The sequence below is a fragment of the Grammomys surdaster genome, unplaced genomic scaffold (genome assembly GCF_004785775.1).
Source record: "Grammomys surdaster isolate TR1022 unplaced genomic scaffold, NIH_TR_1.0 126906, whole genome shotgun sequence".
Classification (NCBI taxonomy): Eukaryota; Metazoa; Chordata; class Mammalia; order Rodentia; family Muridae; genus Grammomys; species Grammomys surdaster.
Window position 1 is genome coordinate 656,238 of NW_021621692.1, and position 20,953 is coordinate 677,190.

At 44.9% G+C, this 20,953-nt stretch overlaps 1 protein-coding gene across 1 annotated transcript in view; it reads right to left on the bottom strand.

Moving 5' to 3' along the window:
* Prkca (protein kinase C alpha) overlaps nt 1-20,953 on the bottom strand; it is a 406,878-nt gene that overhangs the window by 98,981 nt on the left and 286,944 nt on the right. The window contains exons 4-5 of the mRNA XM_028761244.1: nt 19,630-19,741; nt 15,862-15,990 (exon numbers count right to left, since the gene is read on the bottom strand). Coding sequence (XP_028617077.1) covers nt 15,862-15,990; nt 19,630-19,741 — 241 coding nt within the window. The remainder of the gene's footprint in view (nt 1-15,861; nt 15,991-19,629; nt 19,742-20,953) is intronic.

Here is a 20,953-nt window from a genome sequence, read left to right on the forward strand (position 1 = left end):
GCCAGGAGCGGGTCTGTTTGTTTGGTAGGAATGGAGGAGTCATATCAAACTCTTGTGCTCAAGGTCAGACACTGTCAAGTCCCAGGTATGTACATGTGCAAAGGAAATGGGACTCACACAGATGGCAGGGGTCTGGCTCCCAAACCCACTTCCCATACAGCCCAGGTATGTCTTCTGGGAGTCCTGCTTTACACATTGGCTTGTCTATTTAACATCTCTCCCTTCTCCATCTGGGAGAGCGCTCCTTCCCCTGTTCAGAGTCTTCTTTCTGCTGTGATTATAGTCTACGTTTACAGAGAAGTCAAGAGCCCAGAAAGAGCCAACACACTGACTCCCCAGAGCCTCCAGACTTGTGCCCAACACAGCACCAGAGGCGGAGCTGAAAGAGCCAACGATATACAATCCAGGCTGTGCTTTCTGAATTGAAGAAGCCTGGCTTGCTATGTCGGGTGTGCACGTGTGTGTGTGTGTGTGTGTGTGTGTGTGTGTGTGTGTGCTATGTGGGGTGTGCACGTGAGTGTGTGTGTTCATGTGTGTGTGTGCGTGTGTGTCTGTCGGGGTGGACATATAGCAAAATGTAGAAAGGAGTGTGTGACGGTCTATTTCTTTTCTAAATGTGTTTTTCCGTCTTTGTCCAAGTGTATAAGCTGTGCTTGCTCCCTCCATTCCGCCTGCCCCCCGACCCCCAACTAGCCTCCTTAGGAAGTTTTACTTTTGTGTTCCTGTCATACATACAAACATAGTTTCATCTATCTACATAAAATCTAGGCACCACTAATGGGAGATAATATACGATCCTTTCTGAAATCAGCTTAATTCACTTAATATAATTGCCTCTGGCCGCATCCACTTTCCTTCAGATGATATATATTTTTTTCAGTTGGAAAAGATTCCAGCTTGTATGCACACTGCCCACTGTCACTTTCGCTGCTGTTGGTCACTGAGGTTGGTTTCATAACTCAGCTGCTTAGAACAGTGCAGCAAACACTGACATGCAAACAGCTCGGGGACAGGTTGACCTGGAGCCCTTTGAGGAAATTCCCATGGGTGACAGAGATGGGTCATGTGGAAGGTCTGCTTTAGGTTTCTGAGGCAGCTCTATCCCGACACCCACAGGGGTTCCTGCTGTCCCACCCTTAGCAGCACCATAGTCTGTTTTCCTAATACTGCTAATCGGACTTGGATAAGTGAGCTCTCCCTTGTAGCTTTCCTTTGCATTTCTCTGGCAGCTAGGGAAATTGAACATGTTTATTTCCTATTTATTGGATGTTTGTTTTCCATCTTTTGAGATCGGTCTGTTGTTTATTGACTCATTTGATTTCTTATTGTTTAGTTCTTTCAATTCTTTGTATTTTTCTAGAAGTTAATCCCTTATCATATGCACGGTGAGCAAAGATTTCCTCCTAATCTATAGGCTGTCTTCACTCTGGCAACTGCCCTTCCCACCTCCTCTGCTAGACTGGAGCTCTTAAACGGCAATTATCAGCTTGTTTGGAAAAAGAGACACCTAGTGCATTCACCCATCTGGGTGTGTCCAAGCACTCCAGGGAAGGCCCCTGGGGAAACAGAGAATGCTCTCTGAGCACTGGCACTCCAGTTTCTCTGCTTCCGAGCACCAACAGGGACCACGCCCCCTCATTGCCATGCCTTCCCCTGTCTGAGATGGCAGTATTCTTCTGACCTCTTGGACAGAATGACTGACCGAGACTTCCTTCTCCTAGGCTGGTTTTTGTCAGGTATTTGTCCACAGCAATGAGAAAAGTAACTAAGCCCGCCTCAGGCTCTAGATATGCTCCCAGCCCTCTGGCATTGCCCAATGCCACTTGCTGTTCAAACTCACTTGAAAATCACTGGCCCACAAGTCTTTCCTGCTTCCTGGCTGCAGAGGTCATGGCATCTCCAACTCTCTTGCCGTCTCCTTAAGAGGGGTACAATTATTGGCATTTATGGTTGGCTGTTTATTTACAAAATAGCTCTCATAGCAACACAGTTGGACTAACAGGACTAACAGGAACCTCAGAACCACAGTTCTAGTGTCTTGCTACAACTTTGCAGACAAGGACGGGGAAACAGGGAGGTTAAGCAATGGGACCAAGGCTCACAGCCAGGCAAAATTCATGAAGGTCATACTCATCGCCACCCTGAAGTTGTTCCTTTCCTGCAGGATGATCTGTGTTCCTGCATCCTGCCTGTGGGCACGGGGAAGCAAAGGAAACCCATAAGATTTTCCTTGTGGTTGGAGTCTCACTGCAGTTATAGTTACACAATGAACAAGTCAGGACCCAAAGGGTTAAGGTGTCCAGGAAGTGATAGACATCAGTCTGTTGGACTGCAGGATTCAACACGACAAAGTGAAACTCACTGGTATGCAGAGTATCGAGGTGTGGAGGACAGAGCTCAGTCTGTAAAGGGCTTGCTGTGCAAGCATGAGGACCTGATTTCCAACCCCAAGAGCCCGTGTGAGAAAGCAAAGTGTACTGGGGTTACACATGTCTTACTTGTAATCCCAGTGCTGGGGAGGCTGAGGCAGGAGGACACCCAGGCTTGCTGGCTAGTTTAGCCTACTTGGCAAGGTCCAGGCCAGTGAAAGATCCATCTCAAAAAATAAGGTGGACTTCATTTGAGGAATGACACCTGACATGTTCTCTTCCCTTTACACACATACCTGTCTGTCCTTACGGGCAACCACACATATGTGAACACCCTTTCACATACATACATACACAAAAACAAAAAGATATTTATTCAACAGCACTTAGTGGCATTTTGGGAGCCATATCCAATTTATCTGACCCCCAAAGCCAATGCCACAATACTATCTAAAGCAGGCCTCCCCCATTATTACTCAGGTATAGCTCCCTGAATGCTTGCTTCATAGAACATTAGTCATTTAAAATATGTGGAAGATTTGTTTAATGTGTATTGACATCTTTCAGAAGCCAGGATTCTGGGGCTTAAAGTCCCTGTGATTTGGTGTTTGGGGGCAGGATGAAAGGGGTTTAGGGTTATCCTAAGTAGTTGGGTATTAGAGAGTGATGAGTTTGGGCAGTTGCTCACACCAGCTCTTTTATGACAAATCCCCCAGGTGATCTGTAAAATGACAACAGCGGCATATACCAGGGAAATGCACCCCCATATACCGGCCACGCGCCACTTCAGCGGTCTTATACAAATACTACCAGCACAGACATTTGCAAGCACGGCTCTCCTGTGGCTACATCCCTGCCGAGTGTGCAGTGAAACAGGCATGCCGATACAGCTCCTGCCTCTAGTAGGTCTAAGCAGGTGAAAGGACACCTTCTCTTCAGGTAACCTCCAGACCCAGCACCCTCACTGCGGAAACTTTTACAAGAAGTTCTCTTTCTGTTCCTTTTCCATTATTCTTGGGATGAAATGCCTGCCTTAGTTTAAAAGGGGACCCTGACTGTCTTTAATTAACCACAAACCTTGCATTGATTACAAAGGAAAATGGGAGGTAGAAAGGTCCCTGTGGGGGTGCTGTGCTGCAGAGCTTCCTGCAGCTGGCTACAGCCCACTCTATTTAACCAGGATATTTTAGGACCACCCCAGGAGCTAAAGAACTTTTCTTGTATCTTTTCTTTTTCTTTCTGGAAATCTGTATCTTTCCAAGTGGAAATGCCTAGAAGCTGAGATGAACACAGCCTGATGTTTCCCTTCCAGTCTGGTGCCAATAAGCAGAGCGTGAACGCACACATTAACTGGAGGAACCTTTATACAGCTCAGGAAAGGACGACTTTAATGGGGCACAGGAGTCAGTGTTGGAGAAGATCGTCAGATAGGATCTGCTCGTCCAAGCTTCTGGTCGGACCACCCTTGATGATACAGATCAGCGATGATCTCTGCCTTTATTTTGGGACATTCCGTTGTGGAAGTTCATGATTTCTAGATGCCTCTCCAGTTTTCTTTGGGCTATTCATCTGTTATTTATTTCTTCCTTATCTCCACCCCAGTACAATCACTCCCCTATCGAAGGGTTAAAGGAAGACTCAATTGAAGTGATTTGAAAGCGTGTTTGCAAATGTCTAAGAGAGGCCTTGCCTGGCCAGTGTGTTGACTTTGTAGAAGATCAAGTTCTCAGCAATAATTTCATGGTAATTAATCTTGTGCTTAAATGATAATCCTATAATTAGAAGCAATTAAAATCCCTCACAAGGATGGCCTGCTCCGTCAATGTCAATGTCTCGTGCGCTAATGGGGTAGTCTTGAAAAAGGACTCAGCTATAATTCGCATCTCACTTCCCAGGGATGCATTAGAAGCCTACTTCCAAGCTGGCAGGAGTCACTGAAGTCAAGGGGAGATGACAACTGAGTCCCCTATAAATAATGTGGGGGCCAGAGATCATCTGAAACTGGGGGACAGAAGCCATGTCACTTGTCTGTGGAACCAGGGTGCTTTAAGAAAAAGACAAGCGCAGCATTAAAGAAATGACACTGGCAGCGGCAGCCCTTTGCCCCTCACCGGAATCTTGCTGCCTCCCACGAGCACCCAGTGACTAAGCACCCAGTATGGAAGGTTATGTTCAAATCACGGCAGAGAGAACCAGTGTGAATAACAATCCGTAGGAGGGCGTGCGTGGCTAGTTAGTACACAGTTGACATTTAGCTGTGCCACCGAAAAGTCAGGGCGAGGCACCCGGAACCAGGATATAAATAATGACAAATCTCTTCTCAAGGATGCAACTCTTCCGCAGGCTGATGTACACATCTCTCAAGGACTCCAAAAGTCACGTGGCTTTATAAGTTAGACTAAAACAGGGCATTCTAACTTGATCCAGATGGAGAACTAAAATGGGAAAAAATCTCTTGGATTCGGGATATTAGGAACATGGTTTAAGCCCGGACAGTTTTTATGCTGTGAGTTTTGCATCATCACTGCCACCACCATCATCTCAATAAGTATACATTAAGCACCAGCTTGAGGACTAGTTTATTATGATCTGGTAGAGGGAAACTTACAAGTATTTCATTGCAAATAACAGGAAGGGCACACACGCAGAACGTGACCTACTTTCAACAAGCCAATAGGAGGAGGAAACACCACTGAAAGGTCAATGGGTGAGCAACAGCAATGGAGGATGAAGTTGGGGAAAACACTGGTTGCTCAAGGGGTTGCTGAGAGACAGAGGTCTGATATTTAGGACGCCCAGCCAAGGAAGGGAAAGGATACAGATTCACTGCAATCACGCCAGCGGTGACCCGGAAGCACAGCTATGACCCGGAAGCACAGCTGTGACCCGGAAGCACACACTCTTGACTGGCTCAAAGAGGGTTTTCAGCACACATGCGCGGCTGTGTATTTTGGCTTGCAGGCAGGCTCCTGTTTTCTTTAGCTGAAGAAAGCACCTGCTTGCTAGGCACAGTAAACTTAAGGGAGGTGACTGCTGGAGATGATTCCTTCAAAGACTGAGAGAGCAGGAGGACTCCCTGAGGAAAACAGCCAGGGCCACGAGAAGCCAGCCTTGCCGCTGAGGTGAGGAGAGCATGTGCGGCCAGCTCCCACTCTGTCAGCATATCTCCGAAGGGGAGTTTGTCTCCGCCTTTCCTGTCCATTTTAATTCTCTACTGCCTTTCAGAGACGACTTCAACCCGATTCTCCATTGCCACTTTTATTCTGAGTCATTACCTGAACCCCGGTAAACAGAGTCTGGGGGCAGGGATGATGACAGACCCACACTGGTGCGGAGGGCACGGTTATGATCATGGGGTCTCAGCTGTTATAGACAAGTGCCAGTTAGGAAACTGTGAAACTGCAAACACTTTAGCAACATCATGCCTGTGTCTACATGGCAGTAGTGTTTGTGAGTTAGCACATGATCTTTCCTGGGTCATCCATGTAAGAGGGCGGGGAGGACATCCTGGGACACCTGAGGTGGATTACCCTCCATGCAACAGTGGTGTGACCTGGGCAGGGTTTGGAGCTCCCAGGTTTCAGCTTCCTTAGTTAGAAGATGGTGGTGGTGATGGTGGTGGTGATGATGGTGATAGTGGTGGTGATGATGATGGTGATGACAGCATTTTAAAAAGAATCATATCAGTGCCTGATACATAGATGCTTCGTCAATGTTGGTTTTTCTTCTCATCCTACCTGGACATTCAATACTAGTAGCATCTTTAGTTGGTCCTTAAAAACCCCTTTCTGCACCTACCACATACATCTTAACTGACTGGCTGGCTACTCATTCACACCCTTGCTTTCACGAGCCCACCCACAGAGAGATCATTGGAAGAGACCATTAAGGGCATCCTTGATCAGTGTCTCTATTGCTTTCTGAGGAGAAGAGTATACCCCTGCTCCTGTGGACTGGGGCTAGACAGTGGACTTCCTCTCATCCTTACTTCCTGGTCTAGAAACAATAGACTTATGCTATTTCGTGATGTCACATGGAAACGTCATATAACCCACCACTGCACACAGAATCGGTAGATGCTATGGAGCTGACAAAACTTCTATAAAATATGTACCAGAGAAAGTACATTTGGTCAAGAATAGCTGTCACCTGTTACAGTAAGGACTTTGCTATAGCAGGTTTTAAGCCCAAATTAGGTTCCTCACATAGTCAAAGGTCATAGAACTTCTCAATGTCTTTTTAAAGAAAGAATCCTGTGGAACAAAATATTACACAGCTCGGCACTGCTCTGGTGATCTTGATAGAGTCAGAGGACTCCCCAGGGGTAGAGACTGATACCTAAGGAGTGGGTAGAATATGACCACCTGACTTACTCCCCCTCCACCCTTGATGTTTATTGAGGGAGACATGTAGATGCAGTGTGTCAGCTTGAGCCCCCTCTCATCACACACAGTACACATGTACACAGTACACATGCTCAAATGGGACCCGTTGGCTCTTTGGCTAAGCTTGCCCCCCATGCCCGTTCATTTTCTAATCAGGCTATTTGGAAAACAGGCGTTATGTACATAGCCCCAGGGACACAGACCACAGGTGGCTTCCAAACCCTGGGTATTTCTGTCCACGGAAGGAGGTATGATGCTATAGTCTGGCAGGGCACATAATGACATGTCCCATGCAGCCAGCCCCAGGTGGCTCTGAGAGATGCTTAGTGACTCACTTGCTACATTAACCGAGGCAAAGGGTCACCTAAGAGCCGCTTACAAACAGGGCTTTGGGGCCTCTGAGCACGCTTCCTCGCCTTGCTTTCTATTGAAGGGAAGGGCACTGGGGGCCGTGGGCAGTGGCATTAGGCTCGGAAGAGCATGAGAACCCAGACAGGGAAGCTGTACTACTTGGGGGATCAGATGCTACTGAACCCCAGGGCTTCCTTCCAGCCGGCAACGCTGTCTACAGAGGTTACCTAATACCTAGTTGGCTGGAAAAAGGCTCCAGACATTAATGCAACCTGGCCTTATGGAAATTTGTGCTTGGATTTGAAAAATTTGAACCAATTTCTAATAATGTAGTTTGAAGAACAGCACAATGAATACTTACCTGCCCTTCACCTACTTTCAGTGTCATTAATACCATTCTGTTCCATGTATTTCATCTACACAGTGCTCTCTCCTGTTTATTTTCACGTGCAGTGTGTGCACGTGTGTGCGTGTGTGTATGTGTGTGCTGGTGTTTTTATTGAACCATTGAGATACTTTGTGTATGTCAGGAAAATGATGCCTAAGCTATCCCACAACTCCCTTCATAACCACTGCCACTCAGAAACTTCACACTGATACAGAAGCGTGACCTCACGTTCTCAATGGTCCTCAATGCCCTCTAGAGCGGTTTGGAATTTTGCTTTGCACCCAGGATCCAATCAAGCAGTACAGATTGCGTTTGGCGGCCACGTCCCATTAGCCTCTTTTAGTCAAGAACAGTCCCCTTGAGTGTCTTTGTTGTTATGAAATTGTCAATTATTTTGAAAAGCCCACGTCAGCTATCATGCAGGATGTCTCAGTATCTGAATCCATTTATTCCTATTTTTCCCGACTGGAATGATAAGGTCTTGGTCAGAACCCGTAGGGGTGAAGCTGTACGTTTCCTAGGAGATCCTCACAGGAAGAACACCTATCTGATTTGTGCTATTTGTAGGGAGGCTGAGTTTTGTGAGCTGAGTGTTTGTTTCCCTCTTCTCTTGTATTCATATATTGAAACCCCAATCCCAATGTGGTGGCAATTCAAGAGTACAACCTTTGGAAAGTAATGAGGAGAGGAGGGCAGAGCACTCATGGTAGGATTGTGACCTTATAGAAAGACTGAGAAAGCATGCTTGCTCTTTGCCATGTAGAGATACAAGAAGATGGCCATCTGTAAATCAGGGTGAGGGACTTGACCAGATACCAGACTCAGGTGCTTTGATCTTACGCCTGCTCTAAAACTATGAGATAGATGTCTACTGTACAGGCCATTCAGTTGACAGAGTTCTGTTATGGCATCTCCCACTAAATCCTTGAATTTGCACAGTTGGATATGGCAACCGGTATCTAATTGCTGCTGAAACTCCACAGTGAAACATTTATCAAACAGCAGCATTCTGACTGTGTCCTGTGCTGGGACCTCAAAAACATTGTGTCCAAATCTTGACCTTCATTGAGGATGTTTACTTTTCATAGGGGTTTTTGGCATAATAGCCCTGTAATTCTGCTGTGTGTCCGGAGCACATCCACACCAGTGTTTCTGAAGGAAGCCAGGGTCCTACCGAGTGCACAGCGAAAGGAAGGCAAGCTGTGGAGGGCAGCAGCAGGCTCCGAGTTGGAGGCAGTATCATGGAGTCATTAAAACAGCCTTCACCTTTATTCTGAAAAGCGTATGCCCCAGGAGTACCGAACACCCTTAGCATCTGGATCTTGGGATTTTAAGTATATTACCCTAAAACAAGCAGACAATACAATAGCAGCAGCAGCAACAGCAAAATAAACTTCTTGAAGAAATGACTGAGGTACCAGGTGAGCTTTTGTGTTCCAAAAAGAAAGGAAGTACCCAAGGGAAACAATAACATGTAGGTTAGGTTATATCAAAAAGACACCAGAGCCAGTTGGAAGAGGCTCCCACTTTTGACACTTGGGACAATCAGAGCATAAGGAAATTAGACTGAAAAATGACTTGTGAGCCCAAGCCAGCACCCTAGCTTGATGACACAGGGAGAATTAAATGGAAGCTGTTCATTCTGAGGATCGGCACGTGATGGAGATGCGGAATTACAGCACTAGAACATGACCATTTCCCAGCCATCGGTGTAACCATGGATTAAGGCTCTTCAATGGATACCAACTCTGCTTGGTGGAAGACTGTTGAACTTCAAGTGTTTAAACATCCAGTACTTAGTACAAACAAGAAAGATGCTTTTGGAGTGGAGGAGTCTACCAGTAAAGCCATAACCAGGCAACCAAATGCAGCATCACTAGCAGTAGATAGGATAGTCCAGTTACATTTCAGGATAAGTGGCTCCTGGCTGGCATCCCCACTATGCTAACCCAAAGGACCAGATTCCTCAGTTGCCACCTTCTGTGTTCCCAATCTGGCCCCAAATCCCATAGGCAAGACTGTTGAACAGAAATGACCCCCCAACTGACAGCTTTGCCCTTAAACAAAGCAGCCTGGCTGAACTCCTCCCTGCTGGCCTCCCACTGGTTAGTCTGCAACTGCCTGACCTCAGTGAGGAACCTGTACCTAGCACAGCATCCCCAGTAAAGTACATGCTATTCCTGTGCTCCATCACTAGCACAGGCAGTGAGTCTGTGGTTACTGTGCACCCTAGGTGAGAAGACAGGTGTTCTGTATGTTCAAACATAGCACAACTGAAGGCTTCCTGCGTAAAGAAGAATCAAACTCTAAGCCTCCACTACATGGCTCCTAATGACTGTGACGGTCACAGCCCTAACCCTTTGAAAATGCAGAGAACAAGACGCCTTCCCAGTCTCTATACTTCTCTTTTGAAATCCTCTATGGTCCTGTGTTTCTTGGATTTGTTCTGCATCTCTGCCTAGAGAGTCATCCTTCCTGTCCTCATGGCTCTTCTGTCACTCCCTATATGAAGCTACCACCTTGTTGTGTTTCAATTTCCTTGGAGATAAAAACCTTCATCTTGGAGAGAAGGTTATTAGGAGACAGGATGTTCAAGGGGGGAGGTGATACATTCCACCCTGCAAGGAAAGCTCATTAGGCTTTGAAAAGAATCTAAAGGCTTCAAGAAGTTCCTGAAACTAACCAGACTCACTAAGCCTGTCCCTCCCCAAGCACAGATAAACAGTAAAGACACTCCCAGACTAGCCAAACCTCCTGGAAGAGGTTCAGACCAACCAAGCTTTGTTGGAGCTAACCCTAACTCTAACCCTGACCTTAACTGCAGACTGTATTGTTCAGTGAGCTCTAGGCTCACAGCTTTGATGAGCTGTTGTCCCTGTAGTAGGCCCTGATGATGCAGTTGAGTTTGAGTAATTTCTGCTCCCATAAATAACCCCTTACTCATATTTCTATAAGTATACCGCCTCAAAACTCACTGGTTTATCAAGTTTGATTTCAGTGGTATCTATACTTTGGTCTATTGTTGGTTCATTATGTGCGTGAATACATGTTTGGTCACATCTCCCCTTGATTAGTGCCACACAACACACCTGTAGCTTTCTTGAGCAGTCAAGGCATCTTCTTCCAAGTTCCCACTGTACCTCAAGGGACCTAATGGACCCTGTCATTCCTTTGCATGTTGAAGTCCCCTGAACACCACATACTCCATGACATGCTTGCTCCCACTCTTGATCATCTGAGTGCCGCTGTTGAGATGCTACTGCAGAATGCTGTTCTTTAGACATAAAATGGTCATCACCATCTTGTATTAGAGCAGTTGTGATTGTCTGCTAGAGAACCTCATGAGAGCAGACCTGTTAACATCCCCCTGTAGAGAGAGTAGGGGTATGGCCATAAGGCCACAGGGCCCTCATGTGAGATTACAGCCACACCCTCTCTTGTACTCATGTCTACAGACTGACTATGCGATCTCATTTGAGACTTCAAATATTGCAATGGCCAAATATACCTGGTTTCTGGAGGTGTATGGGAGGAAAGTTAACTGAAGCAGGGATTTAATCTTTGCAGCTCTTAGAAGGCTTTCAATGACACTGGGGCTGAGGTATCTCTGTGATGTAGCTGTTTAGAGTCACCTACACTCCTATAAGTAAGCCCAGTAAACTCACTGATTCTTGAAGCTGGATTTGGTCAGAATGGCTCTTTTGGTCTATCATTGGGGTCTATTTTGGGTGGACACACATCATCTCCAACTAACTCCAGGAAAAGTCTCACAATAGATGTTAAGAGAGCTGGAGTGTTACAGGAAGCGAAAGCTCATTGTTTGGATCCTGTATGAAACATATTCTGAAGAGGTGAGAGAACAGACAGAGGGAATGCTCTTTTATTCCACAACATGGCGGCCAGATTTGGTACAGAGGAAGAAGAGATCCTAGCTCTGAACACGGAGCTTCTTCTTCTTCTTCTTCTTTTTTTTTTTTTTTTTTCGAGACAGGGTTTCTCTGTATAGTCCTGGCTGTCCTGGAACTCACTCTGTAGACCAGGTTGGCCTCGAACTCAGAAATCGCCTGCCTCTGACTCCCAAGTGCTGGGATTAAAGGCGTGTGCCACCACTGCCTGGCTGGCTTTTTTTCCTTTTCTTTTATTTATTTATTTTTTGGAACACGGAGCTTCTTAAAGCCCAACAGAGAGTTCAGACCATGTGTTGCAGGGAGTCACAGACCAGGAGAAAGGTACCCCACCACCTGCCCCATGGGAACTCAGGCTAGGATTTCAATCTCCATGCTATACTAACAAACCAAAGCATACGGGGAAATTAAATTCTTCGGAATAATCTGTCTGTGGGAGCCATGTGCTACTGAAACAGCCGGAAAGCAGGTGGTTATTTCTCTCCTGTTTACTTGCAACATGAAACTGAAAATGGCTTCTCATGAGGAATTCCTTTTATATCATTCCATACCAAATAAGAAAGTGATACAAGAATACAAGAAACCTTTTAAAATCTCCTTGGGCCCGGGAGGGGTGGGGAGCACAGTTCTGGTTTCCTCTAGCATCATTGCCCAAAGGCAAAAACATAAAATATACCAAGGAAGAGGAGGCCTTTCCCACAAACTCAGCAGCAATCTAGAAAACTGAACTCACTTCTGATTTCAAAGGGGGATATTTCCATCCCAGAGCGGAGAGCTCCCACTGGGAACTCCCAAGTTACTTTGGAAATTATTTTCAACCTGAGCAATTCCATATAGGTGAAATGGGGACTGAGCTAATCTAGCAATTAACACGGCTGCTCGGGGGTTCGCTTTAAATGCATTTCCTAGGAAATCACTTGCATTTGGACCCTAAGCTCCACTCACTGTGGTTTATTGCTCATATTTGCGTTCTCATTAAAGCCATGCTAATTCCACATCTATTTAACCCTCCCCGAGAGCAAGCCAAGCACTCTTCCCTCTACCTTTCGAATACTCCCTCACAGCAGTCTCCTTCACGGGGTCTTTTCTTTCCCAGTCCCCTCCACATCCTGAGCACCTCCCTGTAGTGTGCTATTTTTGAGACCACATAATTTGGCAGTTAATGACACTTGGAATTGGCTTGCTCTTTAATCCCTCCACGTGGTACCCTTTTACTCCCCTGGCTTTAAGTCCTGTGTTTGGATTTTCAAGAGTGTCCTGGAGTGCTGAATGCAAGTTTGGAAAAATATTTGTGGGTTTATTGTTTGTTCCAAAGGAGACTCTACTCAATAAGAGAAACTCAGGGAGGCTCAGAGACTAGGTATTGAAGAGCTCGGAATCTGGCCAACTTCATTACCTTCTACTTTGTGGCTTAGAGCAATTTCCTTCTCTCCTTTCCATCCCCTGACTCACCTTGAAGAGGACAAGAGAGGTTACCTCCTTGATGAGACTGCATGTAGAGTCAACAAGACAATGAATGTAAGGTGTACAGGCCAAAGAAAGACTAGGTACACCCTAGGCATTAGAAAAGTGATACCAGCTGTTGTCAACAAGTGTCCTCAGGACAAACTGTTGCCTGAACAATCCAGAAAGCAAGAGGTACAGACAGAGCACCTGTCTGCAGAGAACTACTTTGCTTGGCATTCCTCTTGATACTTTGGCATGGCAAAAATGTGAGTTGGATGTCTTCTCTTTGACTCTGCCCAATAACTTCTAGCTGGATGTAGTGGTACAGTCCTGCATACTAGCACTTAGGAGGCAGAGGCAGGCAGATAGCGAGTTGAAGGCCAGTCAGGGCTACATAGTAAGATCTTATCTCAAAAAACCCAAGATGGTAGGATGCAGCTTTATGGTACTGAACCTGTCTAGCATGTGCAAGGTCTAGTTTTGCTTCCCAATACTGCCAAAATAATAAGACATATTTTTCAAGATATTATTACTAATTAGTTATTTCCTTGAGCTTACTTTCTAAATTTAGGGTTGGGTTTCCTGTACATAAATAACTACATCTTATTTTACCTTGTTTTGGTTTTATGGAGCCTTATGGGTTTTCAGCAAGGAATCTCCCACTGAGCTATATCCACTAATGATCTTAGAAATAGATTCCATTCTTATTGGTACTATTAAAGCATTTGCAGTCAAACTTCCAATTTTCAGGAGCTATTTCGTTTCCTTGTGCCTCAATTTCTTCATCTATAAATCAAGGATCACAAAGTAAGCTTACTCGCAGGTTTAAATGAGACACAGAGAATGCTTAGAAAGTAGCTTTTTTGGCCCTTTGAAAGAGTCACATGGAAAACTGTTACTGCAGAAACTTCCTAAAATATAAACATATATAAAAAGGTGTTTTAATGGAGTTTCCTGTGGTGGGGACATACAACTTCAACTACAAATCTCTTTTTTGAGTTGTTGGTCTCATAACCCTGCCCAAACACCACAAGCTATTTCAATGTTTACCCTCCAGATGAGTGGTAGAACATGAAGGAATCTAGTTGGTACTAAACTGGATGTTTCACCCTTACTGGGTAGTGTGCACAGTGCTATAAGGTACTATGTGTGTTACTGGAGGAAAAAGGCAATCATCAGTGTCACCCAACTGTGCACACTGCAAGCTACAATAACCTATCTGGCAAGAAGCAATGCTTGCCAATGTAATAGTGGCACAAATGTCATGGGAGCAACCAAGTACTTTTATTTATTCATTTATTTTTGAGTTAAGGCCCACTTTGTGAGATGGAACCATACCTGACACTGTCAATGAGACCCAGAATCTGAGGCCATGTAGATTTGAGGCGATGTAGGAGAAAATGTCCTACAATTATTATGCTCAACAAACATAGCAATAAATGACTCCTAATGATATATTACCAGACCTATAGATCAGTGCATTAGCCAACCCTCATCAGAGAAGAGTTTTCTTGCAGTAGACTGTGGTTAGCACAGGAACACACAACTCCTGGCATAGTTCTTTCCTAGGTAGAATGGTGATGCTGGTGACAGTATTGGCTCCATAGAAGGGAAGTTTAGGGGAAAGCCAAAGTTTCAAAAATACCCTCCATGGATATATCTAGAATAAAGACTCAAAATTCTTTGAGTTCCTTGCATTATGATTCAAAAGGACAGTTCTGGGAAGAAAATGTGCTTATTTTTTAAAGAAAGGAAGGAAGGAAGGAAGGAAGGAAGGAAGGAAGGAAGGAAGGAAGGAAGGAGACCAAATAACAATACCCTCTCTAAATTTTGAATGTTTCCCAAAATAAGCTTTCTTTAAACTCTTCTCACTTCTTTCTTTTCTTAAATAGCACTTCCTTGTCTCTTTTTATTACAGCTTCTACTGTTTATAATGATGCTTATAGGTAAACACCATTAAAGTCAGTCTTTCCAACACTTAACGATAACTTAAAAGCCATAAATACAGATGGGAGTATAAAAACCTTCCTGATGAAATGATTTAAAGACACTGTTAAAGACAAAGCTTACAGGCTCTCCACCAGGAGCCCTAAGAGCAAGAGTGTAGATTGTTCTGAGACTTAAATCATAAACCAACATGGAGGCTTGGGGTTTAGCCCAGTGGTAAATCACTTGACTAGTAAACATGAGGCCCTGGACTCAGATCCTAGTATGACACAGAGAGGCTGGAACGTGTTGGAGATACAGGATAGGTTCTTAGCAATCAAGATATCAGAGTAACTTTGTTGAGTGTGTTGATGTACTAGAAGTGGGCCTGGAAAAGCCAAAAGAAAATTCAGGCTGTAGCATGGCCTGCACAGATACAGGAAGGAGTGCTATAGCCCATGGCTAGGGAATTTCTGCCATGGCTTGGCCATTTGATGAGGATGCATGTGGCAGGAGAATTTGAGACTGAGGGTTTTGATGCAAATGTTCTCCTCTTGTCTTCCCATTTTATAACTCTACACTGCTGTACATTCTCCATCTCCTTGTGCCTTGTCTGGGAAATGAGGCTAGTAATCAAGTATAGAGATAAGTAAATATCATTTATGAAGTTCCTGACATCATCCTTAACACAGAGGAAGGATATGCAGACACCAGTAGCTGCTGTCACTACCTCTGATGTTGATTTTCAGGTCATAACAAACCAAGACCACTGAGCATCTAGATCCTCCAGTCATCTGTCTTTTCTGGCCAAGTTTTGGTTTTACCGACAGCATTATGACCAGTTGGCCTTCCTGTCCCAGGCATGGTGGGGAGGAAATGGTGTCCATTGTCAGAGCACCCAGGTCTGCATGTTGGCTTAGACTTTGTATGACAATTGAGTATTTGGAAGTCGTTTGTACAGAGTATGCTCATAGGATGTATTATTTAGTGGTCAATGCCTTGAGGGACACCAAGGTACCTAGTGCAGATTCACCTGCTTTGCTATCACCTTGACCTTTGCCCAGCAGTGATTCTCCTGGACGATGCCTTACCCGTAACGTGGAGCTTTTCATCGGTGACCTCGGCCTTCAGATAAATCCGCCCCCTCTTCTCTGTGTGATCCATTCCGCAGAGGCTAGGGACATTGATCACACACTGCTTGTGAACATTCATGTCGCAGGCTGTGAATCAAAAAAGCAAAGGGGTAAGGTTGGCCATATGGGCTCGCATCACTGCCTCCGTGTTTTGCTGTCTGAGCAGACGTGGGGCTGACTCTTCCCTCATGTGATACTTTGCTATAATGTTTCTGGTGACATGAACTGTTAGCAGATGTCCCTTCCAGCGCAGGCTTCCTCCTCTGAGTGGCAAAACCCTTAAAATGTCTATCTCGCATTTGTTCAGTCTTTATCACAGCAAAAGGACCCAGGTTGTTCTTCTGTGACTGTTTCAAATATTTAACAAAATCTTCACAAGTGAATGTATACAGAGTTCATACTAACTACTTAATAGTTTATGTGCACACAGGCATGCTACATGAAAAATTTTAACAGAGGATTCAATTCTCTGATGAGAATTCCTTCTGCCTTTCTGAGCTGGCCACCAAGAATGTGTGACAATTTATGGGCTGAGTATAGGAAATTCATTAAAATTTCTTTCCCTCTTGTAACTCAGTATTTTTGAGAAGGTGTAAGTATGTTGCTTGATTTTTTTAAAAAAGGAATTTGTGTTTGATATTTTAAACCTGTCTTTAAATATTTAAATATTAATCCAAGTGAAACAAATACATGCCTGGCATAAGCCATTCCTTACACTGACATTATGTAGGCGAGACAGGGGGAGGATAAAAAAAGATCAGTCTTATTTCCATAAACCAAAGCCACCCTGAGAAGAATCCCCAGGCAGGGCTGACTACAAACACGAGGCTGTGTAGGTGTGCTGGTTCCACCCTCCCGGTACCTTGGGCTTTCTGGAATCCTCACCCACTCTCCCTGGGATGTTAACAAGATTAATCTGAGATATTCAAGGCAGAACCTGGCTATTCCTTTCATTCTCAATGTTTAATCTGAACCTGGCAACGCACCTTCTTTTGAAAAAGTCATAAATAAGGCCTATTTGCTGCAATTAAATACCGAAAACTGCTTCCCACATGTGGATCCCCTCTGGTTTCTGTTCACAAAGTTCCCTGTTCAAGATGCTGTATCGGCTGGGGAAAGTTGTGCTGTTCATATTCCTAGGGTTACCCAAGCCCTATCTACCCTCAGGTACCTGGGCACAAGGTGAAGTTTGAGGATGATAATTACAGGGACTTGGAAAGAATATGGGTACCAAGGACAGTGTGGGGTCATACTCGAGAGTAAGCACACAGTGGAGTTGTACTCAGAAGTGAACACACACTGGGGTCACACTCAGAAATGAACACACACTGGGGTTGTACTCTGGTTTTGGCTCTACTCAAAACAGCTTTTGTACCTTGGGAAGTTCTTTGCACACTCTGATCCCATTTCTTACAAAGGGTTGGCTGCCGTAAGTGGTGGCTAGCACTTTTCCCACCAAGAGGAGCTGTGCACAGAGTACAACGGGACAACAGACAAGGGTGTGTGTAGGGACGGCTGCATCTCTGCTAAGATAGGGTTAGGATCCTGATGCCATCTGCTCATTCTCCTCCTTCCAGGAAGGAGCCCCAGATGCCAAGTCCAAGGGGGAAAAAACCAATAAAAAAAAAAAACCCACAAAAACAATGGCTTGGGTCAGTGGCTTTCAAAATAGTTTAGAATGTTGTTCTTTTTTTTTCCAAATGAAATCTAAAGCAGAATCCTAGTATGTAAAGCCAGAGAGATGTTATTGTCAAAAATTTAGCTAATATATTCAGATTTACACAGTTTATTTATTATAAAGACAGTCAAGGGTAGCCAGGAAATGAAACCCTAAAATTGATGGTTTGCGAGGCTAGTTAATGTCTGTCATGGTGGAAAGATCTCCCCAAAAGTTTGTGTGCTGGGAATTTTACCCAGTGTAGGAGAGGCCTTTGGGAGGTAGACAGTAAGTAGTACATGAAGTTGTGAGTGTGACTCTGAGGGGTTCCTGGGGTGGCACTGTGGCTGTATAAACAGAAGAGAGCTCTCAGCTAGTCTTCCAGTCTCCCTTCCCAGAGGAGGCCTTCTACCACGGTCATGGCCTACACTACAGGCTGCTGCTTTATCCTTGGACATCTCAGCCTCAAGAGCTCTGAGATTAAATAAACCTTTATTCTTCGTAAAGTACCCCATTTCAGGTATTTTGCTATAGCAGCAGCAGCAGCAGCAGCAGCGGACTAGAAACAATACCTGGCAGCCCATCTGCTTCTGCATTGTAATTAAAATTACTCTGTACATAAAATCATTGCTTCATCCAGAAGAGAATATACATGTGGAGATGGGATGAAGAAGCACACCTCCCCTGCAGCAGACATCTCAGGAGAGTGCATTGATTGGGGGAACCCAGCGACAAGCTCTACCACTTGAGTGGGGGTAGGATATAAACATTGCAGTGTCTTGCTAACTGTGTCAAGATAGACATGTATGCAATGCACGTGAGTGTTCATTTTTGCTCCACGTTCACAAATGATTTTAACTTTTATTTATTGTGCTGCCCTGGCCACAGCACACGCGTGGAGGTCAGAGGCCAATCTGTATGAATCTGTTCTTTCCTTCCATCCACCATGTGTCTTCCAGAGACTGATGCCAGGTTGTCACTCTTGGTAGCAGGCGTCATCATCCACTGGACCATCTCTCCAGCCCTGCTCCAAGGTTTAAAATAGCTAAAAATACATTTACAAGTGTACCTAGGATTACCATTTTTAGAAACACTGAAAAGGATGAAATGATGTGTTTCTTGAAGAGCAGAAGCCACTGACATGGACGGTAAGGCCATTAACAGGTACGCTGAAGGAGCCCTGGGCTCTGAGAGACTCCACGGGTCTCAAGTTCATACACTCTAACGTATGCACACCACCTCAGGATACCAAGCTCCATGGTCGGTGTAGTTCTTAGGAATGAGAACATGCTAGTGCTTTCCTAACATATATTAAGAACACAGGCTTTAGTAGCTGCCTTTTCATGCCCTAAACATACACATTTTTATTTAAGCAACTAGCTAGGTAGACTTGTCACTAGAGGATTAGCAGAACAGAAAGTTTCTGAGGCTGTGTTTTTCTCTCCTTTGGTACTGGATAAGGATGCAAACATGACTGGGGAGGAAGATGGAAATGGCCCCCTGTTCCCCATGTCCCTGACCTCTGTGATGTCACACATAAGTCGGCTGCTATAGATCCACTGTTCATCAACGGGCAGGGTGAGTGAGCTCAAGATGCCACCCTGGTTTTCATGCTCGATATTTAGCCTCAGTTTTATGGAGAAGCCTGTGGATTTTTCCACAGTCCACCCACTAATTAGAGGCATAGGAGGATAATGACTGGTTTCTTAGCTTATTTTGAAGCCAACCAAATGTAGAATCTGGAGGTGGGGAATCTTCTGTGGGGTTTGACTAGCCTGCATTTTACAAGGATTGAAGATTTCTAACACACACACACACAAAGTGACAGTACCAACTAACTTCATTTATAAACCAAATTACCTTTAGGGGCTCTTAATTAGACAAGTAAGCAGTTATAAGAACCCAGAACCTAGAGAAGAGAGCAGTTTATCAGTCTCTGAGCCTTGTCTTTATCTGAACCTATTCTCTTTGGCGGTGAGCTGTTATTGAGAAGTTTCTGAGACCTTGGCACTGAGCAAACCCAGACATGAGCTGCAGAGCCTGGCCAACTACTGGAAAAGAAAACTTACTGTCACATTTCATCCCTTGGTGGATGAGTCCATAGAGCAGGGAGCCACAGTGATCACAGAAGGTAGGGCTTCCGTACGTGTGGATTTTGAACTTGTGCTTGCTCCTGGGGTCCTGGAGAGAGAAAAACAATATCCATTTTAGTTATGAAAGTTCTATATTTTTTTATTAAGGCAAGATCACAATCTATTTTCATTGCACAGTTTGGCTAGTATTGGATTGTGTATTGTTCCCTAGAGTCAGAGAAGTGTGTGCATTGTGTGTGTGTGTTTTGACTATATCACATTTTCATATAGCAAACACTCATGTCCCCCCCTTTTAAGGTATATAATTTGTACAGAGTCAATAACAAAGTTTCCATGAATTTTGTCACTTGAAACCTACCATCATCATAGTTTGAGAGGAGATATGTTCAATGTCTCAAAGTATTCCTGTCTCTGTACGCAGAGGTACCCCAAAACCTAGCAAGGCAGTGGCCCAGAGGAGACAAAGAATCTTATGAAGCTGATCTGAATGAGCTGAGGTCTGGATCCTTTTGGAAGTCTCTTGGCTTCCAGAATCCTGGTAGGCTGTGGGACCAGATCAACCCTGAGACTGGCAGGACCTCTTGATCATGCTTTATCTCCAAAGAGTCTGTGTATTTGTGTGGGAGAGACATCAGTAGTTAGAGGAGAACTAGAAACCCACTGGGGTAGCCCTTCCCCAAGCATACCTGCAGGCTCATTACTTTCTCTAGCAAACCATACAGAGTGCGAGGGTGCAACCAGAAATCTGTTCTTTTAGGTTCCTGATCTTCGGCGTACAGATAGAGAAACAGAAGCTATATATACAGTATGCCATAGCAAGTCTGGCTTCTGGAGTCTCTGGCTGGGTTTTAGTATCTTTCAGAGGCATGGATTTGGACAAATGGCTTGTTCTTCCTGTTTCATCTGCACACTGGGAAGTCAGCACCACCTAACTTACATGATTATAATAAGGACAAAACAAGCCAACCTTTGTGAACTGGTTAGAAGAATACCCTGGTAGGAGGCTGTCCAGTGTAAGGTGAGTGCAGGGGACAGAGAGGAAGGTGCTAGCTGCTGCTTCTAGTGGCTTCTCCTCCTCCTCCTCCTCTTCCTCCTCCCCCTCTTCCTCTTACTGCTCCCCCTCTTCCTCCTCTTCCTCCTCTTCCTTCTCTTCCTCCTCTCCCTCTTCTTCCTCCTCCTTCTCCTTTCCCTCCTCCCCCTCTTCCTCTTCCTTCTCCTCCTCCTTCCTTCTTCCTCTTTCTTTTCATCTTATTTTTCTTCATGGTATCTCTCCTCTTCTTACCCCCCCCCCCACTTTGTA